The sequence below is a fragment of the Miscanthus floridulus genome, chromosome 5, assembly GCF_019320115.1.
Source record: "Miscanthus floridulus cultivar M001 chromosome 5, ASM1932011v1, whole genome shotgun sequence".
Taxonomy (NCBI): domain Eukaryota; kingdom Viridiplantae; phylum Streptophyta; class Magnoliopsida; order Poales; family Poaceae; genus Miscanthus; species Miscanthus floridulus.
The window spans coordinates 96,368,811-96,388,297 of record NC_089584.1 but is presented as its reverse complement, the minus strand read 5'-3'; the positions used below and the strand labels follow the sequence as shown (position 1 = coordinate 96,388,297).

The 19,487-nt window shown below is 42.3% G+C and overlaps 1 protein-coding gene across 1 annotated transcript; it reads right to left on the bottom strand.

The window, feature by feature from the left end:
• Nucleotides 1-2,940: 2,940 nt before the first annotated feature.
• LOC136452684 (pentatricopeptide repeat-containing protein At1g30610, chloroplastic-like) lies at nt 2,941-8,424 on the bottom strand. Its single transcript, XM_066453269.1, is given in 12 exon segments — nt 2,941-3,411; nt 3,523-3,948; nt 4,493-4,650; nt 4,722-4,812; nt 5,096-5,209; nt 5,340-5,531; nt 5,604-5,685; nt 5,920-6,111; nt 6,444-6,878; nt 6,880-7,735; nt 7,857-7,979; nt 8,116-8,424. Coding segments are annotated over 10 exon segments (2,889 nt in total). The 5' UTR covers nt 7,689-7,735; nt 7,857-7,979; nt 8,116-8,424; the 3' UTR covers nt 2,941-3,021.
• Between the last annotated feature and the right edge of the window lie 11,063 nt (nt 8,425-19,487).

Sequence of the window (19,487 nt, the reverse complement as noted above, 5' to 3'; positions counted from 1 at the left end):
TTAGCTAATTGATTAACGATTGCCGTGGAGCTGTGGGCCCGCCTAGCTGTCCCCCTGTAACCCTTTTCTTTTTTGGGAAATAATATACGGGTATTGTTCAGTTATGTCCGTCGTTCTTCTTTCCTTTTTCTTTTTCGAAATGTGTTTATTTATTCAATTCAGTTTATGTCCGTCGTTCTTCTGTTGAGAAAAGGAAAGGAAATCCTCGCCCGCCGCACGTCGTGTCGCCGGTTTACGCGCACTTGCAACAGCATCTGTTCCCTACTTTATTTGGCCACAGTACTCTCTTTTCTTTTGAGAATAAGCAGTATATACTCAAATCTTTTATGTTAATTAACCTCATCAAATATATGTACAACAATATTTAAGTTTCAACAAATGATAATGGAATGGATACCACGTCAATATTAGGTTGCATCAAGAATTCACTTTGAGCTCTTTGGACATCTGCGGTACGTAAAAAAGATAGACATTTAGGTCAACCTTATACATTGCAGACTCTTATATTAGGGCAACTTTAGCAGAACATGCTAGAGGATCAGCCTGTAGCTAAACGTCATGTTAAAAAAATAATTTCACCGTTTCTAGATGCGTGCAAACACAAGAAGGGCGGAGGCCGTGCTAGGATAGAAAGGCGGTGGTCCCTTAGCGTGGTGGTGAAGTTGGCATCAGAGGCAGACTGTGATCGAGGTCGACGACGCACTTGGTGGAGGATGTTGTTAGCGACACTGAGGTACGCCTCCCAGTTCGATCAAGCAGACCTTGGAGATGATCGAGAGCTACATGGCAAAGGAGAGGATTATTGAACTCAAGTATTTTATGTTGTGAAGGATGGTGATGATGGAAACATATTTGTTATGGGGTAGCACGGAGATTATATTCCTCACCATATTCGCATTGCTCACCTTGGTTAAACCTATTGCATTGAGCTTATTTATAATAAGATTAAGATGTGAGTACATGTCTTTCATAAGCTCATTAAGTAACATAGAAAAAGATTTGACGAAGCAATATTTTTGTTGACCAACGTTGCTAGAACCATCGTGAAGCTCTTCCAATTTTAGACAAATATCATTAGCTTTAGTAAACATGTAGACTTGGTTAAACACATCAATACTAATGCATTCAAAATGCAGTTTCTAGCTCTACCATTGAGGTGAGGTGGATCTCCTCCTCATCACTAGTGGTGGGTTTTTGGATTCTTTAGGGGTTTCATTATGTCTCTAGTAACTCTCCAAACACCTAGATTAATAGCTTCTAGGTAGCAAGACATGCACGTACCCAATAGGAGTTCGTGCTCATACCATCAAAGTACAGGGGTATATCGGGTTCTATCCCGACCACTCTAAATAGCATCAAAAGCTCAACAGCGCTTAAACCAAATACTCAAATTTGAGCCCGCCTAAGAGAGGGTGAATTAGATCACTTAAAAACTAAGGCCCGAAAACCCTTTATAAGAACATATAGAAGATCTATCTAGATGTGCACTAAGTTTTTTAAGTGTTGCTATCTCGAACGCGAGAGTTTCATATCAACAAATCTTTTCTCTTGGCATTGTTAATCCTTTCATTTGTCCTACATGCGACTTCATAGGGAGCAAAGCTAGGGTTACTGTTATCGGTTTGTATTTTTCTACCTTTACAGATACTACTATTTTTGTTTTAGTCAAAAACATGATAAACCTTAAAAATACCTCAAAAATAAGCATCGGTAACCGTTATCTTCTGGTTTTCCTTTCATCCCTAGTTATTGCTTCACCAGCCTACTTTTTTTTTGAAATGTTAAATACATGCTACCCCCCCCCCCCCCCCCCCCCCCCCCACCCACCACATGTCAGCCTCACTATTTATTTTTTCTTCCCTTATGATTTAGTTGGCCAGGCCCTGGTTCATGGAATTTCGTCCAGATATATGTGAACAGACCAGGTGGTTTTCAGCATAAATCCAATGAACTACTGCCACATAACTACAATCGACAACTCCCTCCGTCCTTTAACAGATGATGTTATGGGATACGTGCAAGTCAAATTTTCTCAACTTTAACTAGGTTTGTAGAAAATATGTGCAACATTTATATCTCTAAAAAAATTATTATGAAAGTATATTAAACAATCTATCTATTAATACTAATTATGTATTATAAATATTAATATTCTTTTATATATAATTGGTCAAAGTTCAAAAAAGTTGACTTCCCGGAAAGCGAGAACGTCTTTTATTTTGGGACAGAGGGAGTACATTCATTATAGAGCTTTTTACCTGTATGGCCCTATAAAAAATGCATCTTCCTTGTATAGCCTTTTTTGAACTTTCTTGTATGGCTCGAAAAAAAAATCTTCCTTCTATGGCCATATAGGTAAGTTCAAAAAAATAAAAGACCATACAAGGGCGATGCATTTTTTTCAGGCCATACATGTAAAAAGCTCTTTATTATATGACAGCATCAACAAGACCGACCCTCTCCAATGTGCCAACGTCAGGCAACTACAACCGACTACATCCATTATATAACAGCATCAACCAAACTGACCCTGACATTTCCACCATGTAGCAGCTGCTTGTCGCAATCGTCCTATGAACGTCCGTCAGTTGACAAAAGATTAACTAAACAACACAATCGTCCTATGAATGTCAGTTGAGAGAAGATTAACTAAACAATCTGCTGGTTTGCGCGTGCGAAATCAATGTATCGCAAAAGAAGCACGCCTGTGATGATGATGGCAGGATGAGACAGGACCATCGCATCACCCAGAATGACGGCCAAGTACTAGCCCTACGAACAGTCAGCGTTACTTCTACCACAGTGCCATCTGCAAATAACCAGTCTAAAAACAACAGGCCAACCAAGCTCTATCGCTTATGCTCCCAAATCAGCCTTTGTATTATACTGCTAAAAAAAATAAGAACTATTCCTTACGTGAATTTTTTTTTGTTTCTACCGATAACCAAACGTTAAATGCAATATACTCTATCAGTCGTGGTAATTATGATTCGGAGTACTAGAATGGACTAATTGTGGTAATTATGATTTCTGTAACGCCATCTGTTGGTCAGAAGGCGCCTTTTCTACAACGGTGGCGCCAGAAAGGAAGGCTGTACAGCTACTAAGAATTTTTTGGTACAGAGTAATGCTATCAGAGGAACTCCTTGAGCTAACGAGGCTGTTGAGTTCATGAGCTAACTTGATAATATGCTCCTCCTTCAGCCTATCCGCGTTGCGGTTCAGCAGATTGAGCCACGACATGGAGGAGATGTTGCATATCTTGCCCTCCTGGAAGCTGCTGACACAGGAGATCGCCGCGAATGTGTCTCCCTGAATCAGTTTTAGGCAGAATCTTTCCATTATGACAGGGGTGGGTGGGACACGGCTGTGATGGCACAGGTAGCGCCACAGATCATCCAACAGCTTTTCCTGAATAGTGATGAAGAACTAGGGGTGAGACACATGAATTGTTCCACCAAGTAGCTGGATATGAACACAAATGTTTCTGCTCCTAAAAGTGATAGTTGCTAATGTAAGTACCTTTCCATGCCTATAAGCGTCAAGTACCATACGGAGGTGCCTTCGCTCATCGAAATGGTACCCATTCAATAACATCTCGCGAAATGCATACTCAAAGTCATTCCACCTTTTTGCTGCAGCGCAGGCCTCCATGAAAGTATTGAAAGTAAACTTGTCAGCAGTTGCCACTTGACTAGAATCCGCTTTACTCCTTATCCTGCAATTCAGAATATCATGGAGCAGATCTTTCGCGTCTTCGAGCATTCCATGTTTAATGTATGACTTCAGCATGATGTTGCAAGTCACAGTATTAGGTGAACAGTAGTTGCACATGTGGTTGAATATGTATTTAGCATTTTCCATGCCACCATTGTCTATGCAAGTCTGAACGAGTCCTGTGTAGGTAACAACCAGCGGTTTGTTGGCAACCTTGCATATCTTCACAACCTGCAATGTAGTTGTCATCAGACAGAAGTTAGTGAGACGAAACAAGCAATCTGAAGGCATGAAACAACAACAGACAGATGGCTCTGGATTTGCAAGTTTTCTCAAATCAAAAGCTCTGCAATGAAAACTGGAGGCTCAGAATAGGTTCAGAGCCTAATTCCAGCCTTATCTTACACATATCTAAAGTAATAGCTCAGAACACCTCTACAGTACAAGTATGGTTTCTGCAATCTTGCTTATGCATCTATCAACAGTCTTCCTTTGTGTAGGCAGAGGTGCCTTGAAACACTATATCTTCTGTTCGCTCGACAACCAAGATTAAAGATAAACGTTTAAATCTATCGATTGCAGAAAATAGTGTATTATAAAATTATGAAAAATATATTCAGGCAAACACAATATAGCTCATTGATCCTAAACCTTGCAGTTTAAGTAGTTATCCTTCAGTATGCCCAATACAGAATGGCCATAGCAAGATTTAATTTCCGTGTCAACATAAGCTATGTATGTTGCACATACTAACTACATTTTGTTGAGTACAAACCTGGAGAAGTGCTTCTTTGCACCGTCCTCCACTGCAAAGGCATCGAGCTAGGTCATAATACAGACTAGCAGAACCAACAATTCCACGACTTTCCATATCCTTCACAGCCATTACTGCTTCATCAATCTTTCCTTCTCTCCAAAGTGCATTTACAAGAACTAGAGACAGCAGCAGGTCAGATATGTCAATTATACTTAACATAATCAAGTTAAAGTTGTAGGAAGGATACCTTTATAGTTCAGAGCACCAGGTATTGATGATTTCTCCACCTTATTGAAGAACTCATAAACCAAATTGTACTTTCCACAGACAAGCATCACCTGCAGTACCAGAAAGTTAGAATAGACTCAGAAGGGAGTATGCCACATAAAGAGCAATGCAAAAAAATATTGAAAGTATAATGCTACTGTGAAAAGTAGACGAGATAAGTGGAGAACAAATAACATGAATCAATGCATTTCAATCGGAATGAGCTGCTCAATTATCGTCAGACAATAATGAAAGGTTTGCAGAAGCATCAATCAGGACCACCATAGCTGGGTCTGAGATGGAGTGCACGAGAACTGTGTCACATACTCACATGCAACATCAAGATTAACGTACCTCCATAACAAGACCATATGTTGAATTTGTTGGACGAATGTTCTTCTCTTTCAACTGTTGCAGTACCCAAAATGCCCCTTCCCATTGCTTTTGTTGCACACAAGTATTCAAAACCTGCAAAGAGGTAAAAGTAGTTATGTGCTACTGAAGACCAAGTGACCAAAATATTTGAAGATTCTTGTTTCCTGGTCTATACAATCCAGTTCGGCAGTTCCACATGAAATTTGCTACAGATATTACTCACCGCATTGTATACAATGAGGTCTGGTTCCAAGCGAGGATCCCAATTCTGAAGAGGGCACAATTTGAACTTCTTCCTAGGAGGAGAACGCATGCAATCAATCACATCAAATAGTTCTTTCACAAGACCAGCTTGCCCAAGAGTAACAGCAATACAATGATAAGCTGCCATGTCAGGATAAGATGACAATTGGTTCTGCAAATGACATATAAATAAGGTCAGATTAGGTTTACATAACCATAAGGCAAAGATGAGAACTAGTTGTACCTGCATGCTGTAAAATACATTCAATGCCTCGAGCGGTCTCTTTGCCTTCCCTAGAACATCGAGAACTGTTGTGTAAATATACCTGCATCATATAGATAACATTATGAACATAGCATGCATTTTGTATGCTAAAACTATATATCTATTAAGTGTAAAATCTTTAAGGCCATAGGAAGGTACCCAAGAGAACTTAAATTTAACTAAAAGCTAGCATTTGTAAGGTTAATAAGACAGTACAAATCACATCAATAGCAGTCACTAGAATGCGTGACATCTAAGAAGAGTGTAGAGATATATGAGTAGACAATTACTTAACCTGCTCTTGTAGGATTTGAACCTTTCACGTGACTGAAGCCATTCAACAACTTGCAAAACACGTTTCCAATTTCCATATCGCCCCAACATTTGAACGATCCTTAGGATAGAGTGATCAGAGAATTTGATTTTTGCATCATGAATCATTTTGGAGAATTTCCACTCTGGAGTGTTTACATCTGTAGCATTGAGCCTTCGAAAAATAAATAACCATAAGGATTGATGGAACCTTAGTAAGTTCATTGGTTTATTTCAATGGGAGAAAAATTCCAAGTCGAGCAGCATGATCATATTTTTAGTGTGAATGATGATGGTAGATGGTAATATCAGTGAATACAAGGAGCAGTTTGTAGGTAAACTGGGTGAAAGTTGGGCAATTGCAAAGAAAAGTGATGCTCATGCTAAGATTACATTGAAGCACCATGAAGGCCCAACTTTTCAAAAATAGAGAAGAGTACTATGTCAGACATAAACCAGGATAACTCGAGCATTTCAACATAATAATCAAGTATATAGAAGACTTACCGACTAGCTAACTTCTGGATTCTCTCTTCCATTTCCATTCGAAGGATCCGTGGCCTATTCCTGACATCAGTAAATACCTCAAAAGTTTTGAAAGCAGCTCTATCATCAAAATCTGTAGCTTCCACATCCCTCCTAACAAATTTCCTCATTTTAACATTTGCTCCTCTATGCAATTGAACCGTTCTAGGCTCATCACTCTCCAAATTATCACTTGAATGGCTATCATGCTCAGGCGTTGCCTGTGCACTCCTATAAATTTTGCTTACAGTAGACTTCTTAGAGTCTATGTCAATCTCTCCAAGCCTACGCACTAAAAAGTTTCTCCCTAAGCTCTCCACTCTTTGCTGGTTTCTTTGAACGTTGCTGTCGGCGTTGACCTCAGCATTGGAAAATGTCTCTCCAGGATATTTGAAGTCTATACTACTACTTGTCCTAGTAGTCATGTTTTCCCATTTGAACCTTAGCATTCTTTGATGAAATGTTGCTATTCGGAAGGGCAGAAGTCCCAGATGGAGTATACGTTGCTCGCCCTTGTAAATCGTTCCCTGCAACTGACTGAGCCTGTCTGTTCCTCACCAACTGATGAACAGACATACTACCCCTAGTATCTTTAGCCTTCACAGGTGATGAGAACTGCCCATTTCCTCCATTTCCTCTCGTGTCACCACGAATTATTCTTCTCTGTACATAGTCTTCGACCTCTCCTTCCCTGCGACGGCTATTTTTTACATGTCCCATTGCTCTTTTATCCACAAATCCCGTAACATCCTTCTGATTCTCATCCTTTGCCAAGTCCCTCCGAGGCCCCTGATTCCTTTCAAATGGTTTATTCCTTGCAACACCAGACCTCCTATTCGTTTGTCGGTCATCACCCGCGAACCTTCTCCTCGAGCTCCAGCCATCCAAATCGGGGCCATGTAAATTCTTGCTCCTGTCCAACTTCACCGACTCCATGATTTTCACATAGTCAGTGAAAGTTGGGCTGAACGTCAGCTCCTTCTCGATGTGCTGAAGCTCCGACAACCCAGCGCCGACCTCGCCACTAGCCACAGCGCCGTCACTTCTTGAATCAAGAACCCAGCCCCTCTTCCTCGCCAAACCCCAGCACAGTGGCAACATGGAGACGCTCCTCTCGGGAATCAAGAACCCGCGGCCATGGCATGAATGAGGCTGCGGACTGGGGAGGAGAGCCCCGCAGCCACCCAAACTGAGCAGTCCCATGCTAGCATTCGGTGGCGCCGACATTCCCCTCCTCCGGAGCTGCACCCACTACTGCATTGCTTATTGGCTTACTGCAGAAAAGGTTCTTCCTTATTGGCTTATTGCAAAAAAGGTTCTGACCAAGAAACTTAGCAGGCCAGAACGATCAGGCAGGAATTCTGAGGCTCGAGCAATCGGAAGAAGCTCGTGTACCTGCGGTTGACCGCGCCCTGGCTGGTTGCCTCCGGCGTTATCTCCTCCTGTCTTGCGGCCTCGTGTGAGGAAGACCGGACTAGAAGTCGGAAAGATTTGGGCCCGTTTGAATCCCTGTGGATTCTAGAAATCGAGATAAAAAAATCACGACGCTTCCAAACGGGAGGGATAAAGAGCGAGATAAGAAAAATTTAAGAAGCAGATTCTTGAAATCTCCTAATCCCTCTCCTACCGGATAAACAAGCTTCTCTTCCCCTACCGTTTCTTCTCGGCAGCGTCCCGATGCCACCGACCCGCGCGTGCCGCAACGCTGGCTCAACCCCGCCGCCGCGAGCTGCTCCAGTACCTCCGACGCCCCGCCCGCGTGCACCGACGCCCCGCGCCGCTGCCTCCGACCGTCGACACGAGCCGCTACCGCCACCGCTCCCTTGCACGCCTGCACTGGCGCCGCTACTGCCGCTCTCCCTTGTGCGCCTCACCACTGCGCCCGTGCGCTGCTGCCTGCTGTGACCACCACCCAGCCGTGCTCGAACAGAGATAGCAGGGAAGAAGAGTCCCGAGATGCAGAGAGAACGGACGAGGGATAGAGCGGGGAAAGATAAGTCTGAGAAACGGTTTTATGTTTTTTTTTTTTTTTTTTTGTCTACATACTATGTACCCTTTCCATTCTAAATTATAAATCACACTAGGTATTCTATGAAAATATAATTAATAAAGATCTAACGATACTTAGTTGATATCATAAATGTTAGTTTTATTATATAAATTTAATCAAATTTGAGACGTAAGTTTTGACTCGCTAAAAAAATTAAAGTGATTTATAATTTGGGATAGAGTATTTAAAAACTACATCATTTATGTAAATTGAGTTACTATGAATTGATTTATAGATTGATTGCAGGATCAAGGACATTACAGACAATGCACCGTTTGATAAGTGCAGTAGATTTCGGATTATTTCGGATGATTCAATAGTGTTGTGTAGGAGAGAATAAGCTAAAACAAGCTGAAACAAACCGAAAGTTGAGCAGCCGAACGTCAAGATAATCTTATGCCTAGAATCTAGAAATTCAAACAACCTATATTTTTATATGAGTCGTAGTCCAAATTCTACAATCCATGCCTACAATCTGTGATTCCTATAATCTCAAACTAATCCAAACGGGCTTTTGAATTGACAAAAGATATTTTACATATGGGCCATTGCCGATAGACAGAAGAACCAAAGAACTCAAAAAAGGGAGAAGCATAACTTTAGGCTGGGTTAGGGCCATTTGGTTGGTTTGAACCCTACTTTACACAATTCTTGTCCACGGACTACTAATAAGGATCTGTTGTTTAAGCTTCCTGATGATGATTGTGACTGTAGTTTGCAGCAGGTTACTGTCCACAAACTGAAATAAACACCGTAACAAAATCCACGGGTTAGATTGTTACAAAGCTTGCATTTTGTGACAGTTTGCAGTGCATAATCCACGTTCTACAAACTAATAAATAGAGCCTAAAATAAGATTATTTGATTCACGCTGGACCATAAAACAACACTTGATAGGTCGATGTACAACTCGGTTAAACAGCAAGCGTGAATCTAATAATTTCTGTTATATGGTTGAAAAACAAGTCTAGTCGAGTGTATAGCTATATTTATTTTGTTTTGTATTGCTTGTGCCTTGAAAAAATAGAGATTTATTCAAATTTACTAGTGTTTGTCTATTTAGCTCCATACTCAGGGCTCCTTTGGAACGCGGAATTGGAAGAGCACATGGATAGAATAGAATTGCACATGCAAAACAGAGGATGGAAGATCATAGGGATTGAAGTTTGGATGGTTCATAGGTGTCGACAGCGAAAAAAAAGTGACGGGTCGATCCCTATCGCCGACACGCTAGCAAGCCGAGAGAAACCGCGTGGAGCAGATCCTGAGCTCTCTCCGGACTTAGGAGGACACCGGACCGGACGATCGTGACCTAGGGCGTGCCAGTCAAATTGATCCTGCAATTGACAATGAGACAAGATTGATTAGTAATTTAAGGTGTAACATGTCGGTATTTGTCCAGACAATTCCAAATCTGCGGCTAAGTAGCCGATGAGATAAGACTATCGACTAGAGAGTCGATATCCAGCATGTTTATGATGCATGATAAGAAAAAACAAGCATATCGGCAATTGTCAGTTATTCAATTGTATAGATCTAAACAATTGATGGTCATGAAACCATGCAAAAGGTGTAAAAAAGTAGACGTAGAAGCGTTAATTGAGAAACATACTAACTTTTAACCAAGACAAAAACAAGTAGAAACAAGTAAATAGCCAATATATTCTCGATGTGCGGGCTATCGGCTAAAACAGCCGATTTCGATGAAAGTAAACCCGTAACATGCAAACACCCAACCATTAAATATGGATAAGTTCATACACTCATCAGATCTAATCTACTATCTCTAACAGTAGGGTTTGAGCCGGACCGAAACAACCATGATAAAGATAACAAGTTAAACCTTCAAAGAATACGAATCTATACACGCTTAACAGAATCGTGAAAACATGCTACGATCGTGGAAGCACAGGCGATCGGCTAAATAGCCGTTGCGGACATAGCATGCAGCCAGAGGCTATGTTTGACCATAAACAAGACTTACTATTTAACGATTTTCGATCTATAGTGTTAACAGTGGGGGCCGACTGGATCGATGTCAGCCATAATAGCAGTTCTAGACCAGATTTTATTGACTAGCAAACTTTACTTAGGGTTAAACACGTCCTAACTGCATGCTATCTTCGATCAATATTGGATCCAAACGGCTAAGCTAACCAAGACCATCGTCAAAGCAAGATGTAAACAGGGACAAGCAACAAGACGATGATTTGAAGAGATTTAAAGCTGATTCATTTCAATCTTAATCGGGCAAGGTGTGATTTTGTTACAAATAGTAAGAAACTAAATATAACAAGATCGATAACTAGTAAATCTATTAAAAACAGAAAGGGAACCCTACCGATCTTAATAGATTTAGCCGATAACTAATCCGTATCAAAATTTGTATAAGATACAAGCTGGACCAATACAACCGTACAAATTTTGATAAGAATCGAGGGTAACTTGTATCAGATAATTGCAAGAGATACGAGTCAGATCGATGCAACCTTGCAATAAACTAACGATAACTAACTTATACCAAGCTTGTAAGAGGTCAGACCTAACCGATGTAGCCTTATAAACAGTCTATAAGTCATGATGGATACTCACAGACAAACCGGAGGTCGAACTTAACCGATGGCAGCCCTACTTGCCGAAGAGCTCATCGAAATCTACTCTACTTCTACTCCTAGGGGTGGCGTAAGCCGAAAAGTAAAAGGTACTGGTTTTTTATTGATCACTGAAATGTCTATTACAATAGTTGGGGTTTAATATTTATATTCGAGGCTTGACTATGAGTCCTGGTCGAATAAGACTAATCGCAAAACTTGGAAAAGAAAATGAAACATCCTAATTTAAGATAACTTGAACTCTAATCTTTCCCTTCTATAAAGTCCGACGCGTCTTCTTCCTTCATGTTTTATCGTCCCTACCAATGGGGCCTATTCCCTTGAAATGATGACGTCGTCTTATCTAGTTGATGACAATTTAGTTAGCCGATCTTGCTGAATATTTCGGATTTCCTTTAATAAGTTTCCGACCTTGTGGCCTCCTTACCTCGAACCAAATTTTGGTGTCAACACATGCCCCCTAATTTTGAGATAAAATGATTTTATCCCAAAATTACTTCTCATGCCCATTGCATGCGCCGCACTTCCAACCATCTGCTCTGATCCTATGCTAACTTCTTTGGCCTCCTTGCAGATCTATCCCATTGGCCCTTCTCGATCAAGGATATATCGAAGATCATGACGTTTGGTCATTTGATGGTGATCATCCTTTTGACCTCTTGAGCCACCCTTCTCTTCCAACTCATGCTCATAGCTGATCCTTCGTCATTCCTTGAGTCCAAATTCTTCTACCATTATTGACCGCTGCACCAGTGATCAACTTTTTGGATTGATCACTTTTCGAGCTTGGTCCATCAGCTAACCGACTGAACTTTAGCTGATCAATTCCAGGGCCTGCTTTCGAACACGCGTGAAAACACAAAACTGTAGCAGATAATATTTCATGTCTGCATCCCGGATTTGAATGAATTTGTAAATAATCCTAATGAATGAAATTTTCAAATCCACTGCTTTCACAACTGCTGCCCTCTCATTAGGCCATGTGTGGCTTCCTCGATATTCGAGATGGCCTTCTGTCTTTCATAAATTGAATTTATTTTCCTTGACTCAAAAGATCCATTAGTATCCCACTCCGGCTATAAATACACCCTTAAAGGATAGCCGAGGGATCACATATGTTCCTGCCTCTGCTTTTGCCATTGTGCAACTTCTCCTCCCCTTGTTCTTAGATCTAAAAATCATATCCAGAGAAGCATGGATCACGGCAAGCGCGTCGCCAGTGATCTCCCAGAGGAAAATCTTCCTTCCTGCCAGCGCCTCCGTTTTTAGGGGTAAGATCAAATCTATCCTCGATCTTTCATCTCCTTTTGCTGATCAGTTTGATGTTTGTAGTGGTGATCACTCTAGTGCTGCTCGGGATGCCCGTTCGATGGTGCAAGCAGCTTCCTCCTCCGACTCCACCAACTCCTACAACGGAGATGATGCACGATGCTTTTGCCATGAGTGGAATGCGGTGGTCGACTGCTATTCTGAGGCCACCCGATGGAATGGGCAACTGGAGTTTGTCCTGAACACTTCTTAAGCCGCTCTCTCTGCCACGGAGGCAGAGGCGAATATGGTCCGAGCATAACTGGCGGAGTCAGACGCCAGAGTCGTCGGTAAGATCTTCAACATCCTTGTTTCCTTTGATGCTTTCATCTTACCGATCTTCTAATGGTTTCTTGCGTTCTTTTGTCTTTAGTTCTGACAGCGCAACTGGAAGCCCTATGCGCGCTAGGGAGTTGGCCCTTCATGGAGTCCGCCATGGTGCTATCGTCGCTCTAGCAATAGCCTAGGTGTGCTCGAGGCACGACCTCCGCTTGGTGGAGCCCGGCTTCCCATAGGAGGAGAACCCCGACGACTACCAAGACCTGGTGGTTGACTTCGAGGGGGCGGTGTCGCCGTGCCTAACATAACCTCGGCCGAGGAAGTCATGAACAACGTCTTCCTCAGCCCTTAATTTGTAACTAGGGGTTATGTTTATAAATGAATAAAATCTCCTTTTGCATCTGCTCTTGGTGCTTTGGCTTTGTCACCAATTTCCTTTAACAATAGCCTCTGAATCAATAATCGAGATTCTATTAGAGAACTTTGAACTTAGGCCCTTTAGCTGATCCGAAAACAGCTGATTGGACCAAATCGATTAACTTTCTGGGGTCACACAGTCTGGTGCCAAATGCAAACACAAAACTGCACTGAGCAAATCTCTTCTAAATCCGTGGCCTAGAACTTGAGTGACAATGCAGTTGCAAAAATAGGTGCCATTCGCTTAAATGCTTCCAATGCAACTTAAGCGGTCCTAAACTCGTAACTTCCAGTCCTTATGCATTTCTGATCTATGATCCCCCCCCCTGTTGTAAACATTTAGTCAATGCAACTCTCCATCTTGTATAAATTCTCCATTGTTCAGCGATCGACTTTCAATAATTCCTTCAAAACTTCAAAATTGGCTTCTTGCAACTGACTTCAACTGATTAACTCTTAGAGCCAATCTCTAGGTTTGGGTTGTAACATAAAACTACAGCGAATAATTCTTAAAATCCGCAGCCCGGAACTAAATGAAAAATGCAAAAAATCCTAGTAAAATGGAAATTCCTCACGTCCGGGATCTCCACAACTGCAGCTTTCCCATTTGGCCACGCGTGGCCTACTCGATTCTTGGAACGGCCTTTCACCTTCTACTAACTGCACTTTATTCTGACACAGCTCTATAAACCTACCCACGTCAACTTTGGCTGTAAATATATACTTCTAGGGGATAGCCGAGAGGTTACATCTACGCTCGCCTTCACTCTTGCCACTGCACAATTCTTCCTTCTTCATCCTTAGATTAGAAAACCCAATCCTAGCCAAGGGCAATGGCAGAGGGCAAGCGCCCCTCTGGTGACATTCTAGAAGAGGATCTCCCTCCGCGCCAGCACCTTCGCATTCTAGGGTATGGGGGAATTGCATTCTTGATCTTCTAACAACCACCTAAACTTGGTAATTTTTGTTTCTTAGGAACGTCACTCGGGGCAACGTCCAAAACTTGCTGGCAGGGTTCGAGGCCTAGCCAGTGGCACCAGTGGCTTCTTCCATTGATTCCACGGACTCATACAATGGAGATGATGCCCAACATTATCTTCATGAAAGGGACAAGGCGCTGGGTCATCTTTGGGAGGAGACCTAAGAAACTAAGCATCTAGAGGCCACCTTGACCGCCTCCCAAATTGCTCTTGCTCTACCGTAGAGGGGGAGAGCAGCACCGCCCGGGCGTGACTGGCAGAGTCTGACGCTAGGGTCGCGGGTGAGACTTTCAGAAGAACCCCTGTTCCTTTATCATTTGGCTTCATCATGCTTTTCTTTATCTTTGTTTCTATTCTTATCATAGCCCTAATGGAGGAATTGGAGGCTCTCCAACTAGTGGCGAGTAATGCCATTGGGGGCTCTAAACGCTCAAGGTGACCTATTGGCGAATCGCCTCTAGGACATCCCCATGCGCGTCGGGGAGATTGCTCTTCATGGCGCTTGTCATGGGGCCACGGTCGCCCTGACCATTGCCCAAGTGAACTTCGAACATGAGCTCTGGTGGCTCTAGCCAAGCGTCGCCAGCGGCGATGACCATCATGAGTTGGTGGAGGACTTTGTCGGACACGCTAATGCTATGGCGAATACTTCTTCAGCCTAAGGAGTCATGAACAACGTTTTCTTCAGCCCATAGTTTGTATCTGGGGTCCCAACTATGAATAAAACTTAGTGGATTTCCTCTGTATTTATTTCTCCATTTGATCCTATGTGAATGTTTCACCACTGATGCTTTCCCCATAAGACCCCTTTTTTATTTTTGCGCCATAGGCGATGCGTGTCGCATCGGCTTTTGTCTTCTTAGGCTGAATTAGAATTGTTGATTTTTTGTTCTGAAGGCGATACTTGGCTAGTATCAGCTGTCAATCCTAGCGATGATCTAAATTTGATCATATTTGAGCGATAATCTTAATCACCAGAGTTAAAGTTTCATAATGAATAATTGCTTCCAAAAAAGTAGATGATGATTCAAGTATTAAATCATTTATGAAAACCCAAAAATCACCAGCTGTCAAGCTTCTTCAAAATGTTGTGCATTTAAATCCAATTTTGACTCCTTGAAACAGAACAGCTACATTCTAACAAACTAACTCATAAGAGCAATGTTTAGCTGTTCCTTAATGATCAACTAGAGGAGTCATCAAAATGAACTCTCAGAGCCGATTGCTTGGATCGACTGTTGACGTTTATCATTGACTTTGATAACGCCTTCTTCCTAGACTCTACCAAAGAAGCACTCGCAATCCTCAAATTCCTAGTAGGTTGGATCAGCCATTGCTACGCTTATAGACATATCGGCTTGAACAACTTAACATTGTCTCCCTGCCACTAGATAAGGCATTGGTGCATTGTCAAAGGGATGCAACAACTAGCGTGGATCCAGTCACGACCAAGGAGCAGACTGTATGTTCCTTTACCATCGATGATGAAAAAAGTAGTAGGCAGAGTCTTACTCCCAATCGTTAATTCGACATTAACTGCCCCCTTGTCTGAGATGTGTTACCTCCAAAGTCTTTTAGCATCATATCGGTCTCAAGAAAATCTCCAGAACCTTTTCCAAACTTGTGGAACATGGTATAAGGCATCAGATTGACCGTAGCACCTCCATCGACTAACATCTTGGTCATCGGCTTCCCATCGACAAATCCTTTCATGTATAAAGCCTTCAAGTGCCGATATTGAGATGCTTTATCAAATATCTTGTTGGAACTAGAGGGTTAGCTAAGCCATTGTTTCTCCTAATTCTTTCACATCGAACCTTTCTTCGTCAGATTCTTCTTGTTAATACTTAGAGGGAGCTCAAAATTCTACATGTAAGATGAAGACCATATCAATATTAGCTGATGACTTACCCTTATTGGTTGTTTGCTTAACGTGTCATGTCTGAGGTCTGCTATACTTCTAAGCTTCTAATTCTCTATTCCTTAAGCGTCGAACTCTTCTTTTCTAGCTTCTCGTTAGACCTCTTGGACACCATTGGCCCTCTTGCCAAGCATATTCCTTCTCTTCATCACGACTGGCCTAGTTTTGATCATACGCACGCTTACGTAGCCGATCGTGAACTCCTTTGTTTTTTATGTACTGATCCACATCGTTTGATTGATAATTCAAACGTTCATGGATATACCGGCGGTTGGCTTGAGATTGCCTGAATTCTGAATATTGATTACTACACTCTGGGCAGTTACATCTTCTGGATAGTTTTAAACCTTTGTTCCAACAATATCTGAAGAAAGGGTAGTTCCAATGTAACTCAGTTTGTTCTCTCTGATACCTTTCTTCTTCACACCGATGCTCATACTCTTCTTCTTCAAGCCGGCGCTAGTAGTCCTTCTCCTTCTAGCGTCGCCACTTGTTCAATAATATTCTAGAAGTCATACGAGGACGCATAGCACCAGCTCTAGATGTCTCACCTTGCTCATATCGGCTCTTTTGCTGATCGTGTTGTTGCTTAGCTTTCTTATACTCATTAGCTGATATTTGAACCTTGGGGTCAACTGACCCATCTTCTCTAGCCTTAGCCGACGTCAAGACCTTCGTCTTTCCTTTAGCCAACTGAAACTCTACCATATACACCCCTGGAAAAGGATGCTTATCTATGTCCATTGTCGGTTTCTTGGCTGGCTCAAACTTGATCTTTACTTGCTCAATGGCTTTCTGAATATGTAAGTAGAAGATTCTGCACTCATTCATGTTATGATTAGTAGCATTGTGAAACTTGTAGTATTTCTTCCTTTAAGTTCCTTAGCCGAAGGGATCACATGATTTGTAGGTAATCTCAACTACTTCTTCTCTAGGAGCAAATCAAAGATCTTATCGGCCTTTTTGACATCAAAGTCATAGGCATTTTCTATCTCCTTCACCCATGGACAAGATATAGGAGCCTTGCCCTATGTCCACTCAGCGGTTGCAACTTCTAGATTGTCGCCATCAGAATCTATATCATATGGATCAGACATAGCAGCAGTATCCTTCAAATACTTCTCTTTGTGTAGGGACCGATGCTGACTCTCAAAAGCAGACACCCTCTAAACTAAATGGGCCAAACTCTCAAACTCTTGGCCATCAAACTTCTATCTGATTAATGGAGACATTCCTTGAAGGGTCAATTCAGCCAACTGGCCATCAGACAGATTCAATGAGTAGCAATGGCTCCTTACTTCTCTGAATCTTTGAATGAATTCAGAGCCTAACTCATTATTCCTCTGCCTCATGCTTGTCAAATCTATAATCTTCTTCTCTCCTATCCCACTGTAGAAGTATGCGTGGAACTTGTTCTCTAGATTGGCCCATCCAATGATCGAGTTTGGCTCAAGCAATGAAAACCAACTGAAGGTCGATCCAGACAGGGCCAAGGGGAAGAATTGAACCTTGTGTACCTCCTCAATAGATGCATCTATGAGCTAAACAAGATAGCAGCTGATATGTTCCATAGTTGTCATCTCATCTATCCCAATGAATTTGGAGAAATCTGGGACTCTGTAGCATGGAGGAAGTTGCACAATATCATACTAGGCCAGGTATAGACACAGGTAAGAGCCAACCTGTCCTTTAGGCTTTAGACCAAATTGGCTCTACATCATAGCAGTTATCCTATTGATGAACTCATCAGCATCCATGCCAGTGACTTCTCGTCTCAGCCGCCCTTGAGTCTGAGCCTGAGAACCTTGTATTTGAATCTGTTGACCCTAAGCCGGAGACTGTTACCCTTGAGCCTAATGTTACTGTCCCTGGGCTTGAAGCTACTGAAGTTGCTACGCATTATAACTATATGGATTCTGATACCCAAGGTGTGGTATAAGCTCATACGTGATGGCATCAGAAACTAGGTGATATCCTTCTAGATAGTCGATTTGAGTATTGTGAGTTGCATATCCTTACAATCGACTATTGAAGTAGCTCGGATCAACATTCTTGATGATCCTCTGAACTGATGGAGCAATTTTATGGGCCAACTAAGGCGTTTGGTAGGAAGTATTGAATCTTTCCTGAGCCGGCCATTGCACAACCTGTTGAGTGATTGGTGAGGTTGGCTACTAGACTAAATACACTTGGTTTTGTCCAGTAGACTATTGACCTATCTGTGTGATAGGGGCACTTAGTGACTGCTGCGCTGGCGGTTGCCCCCTTATCATTTGACCTTGCCCCCTGCTGCTTGTAGGGTTTGATCTTGAGCATGTCCTCCTAGAAGTTGCTACGCTGGTGGTTGCTGATACTACCCACCATTCGGCTGCTGACTAGAACTAAGCACACTGCTTTTAATAGTCAAATGATTATAGCCATTGAAATATGATGGTCCCACCTGATCAACTGGCGCTCCAAAGAAAACTTCCTTGATAACATTAACAATCGTGTTGGCTAACACCTTATTGTGATTTGAAAAGGCTTCATGAATAGTCTTGTGGACCAAATGGACAGTAGTTCTTACTTTAACATCTTCACTTTGTCCATGCAGGAGAACGCTTGGTAGGGGAGTCTTCTGGATGATTGAATCGCGCGTCCTGCTGTAAGATAGCAGATGCTTCTCATGCAACTCCTCCTCCGCCTGCTCAATGAGTGCTTTCTGGTCATCAGGCAGGTGTTCAAGGTTGACCTTGAGGATCGCTTCATTGCTCATGTTGATGATTGTGGTCCCCCCGGGCATGCTGAAAGGATCAAGATGCCCAAGAGGGGGGGTGAATTGGGCTAATTCTAAATTTCTTTGCAATAATTAAATCATATGGTTAGCCCAATTAACCCCTTATGCCTAGATAGTGTTTCTAATTGTTCTACCGCACAAAAGACTTGCAACCTAAATTCCAATCCTACTCTAGAATGGCAATTCTAAGAATGTAAAGACATGAATTGAATTGCTCAAAGTAAATAGAGAGGAAGAAACGCGGCGATATTTTGCCGAGGTATCGGAGAGTCGCCACTCCCCACTAGTCCTCGTTGGAGCACCCGCGCAAGGGTGTAGCTCCCCCTTGATCCGCACAAGGATCAAGTGCTCTCTACAGGGTGATTCTTCGACACTCCGTCATGATGAATCACCCACAACCGCTCACAACTTGAGTTGGGCCACCCACAAGCTCCACCGGGTGATCACCGAACTCCCAATCACCACCAAGTCGTCTAAGTGATGGCGATCACCAAGAGTAACAAGCACAAACTCTCACTTGACCACAACAAGCCTAATGAGAAGGTGGATGCATACTTTGCTACTATTGATCTTCACTAATGAGGGCTCTCTTTGGGATTCTCAAATCTCAATCACCTCACTAGGACCTTGCTCTTCTTGGCACTCTCTAAGGTGTTTCTCAGCTGTTGGAATGAGCAAAAGTA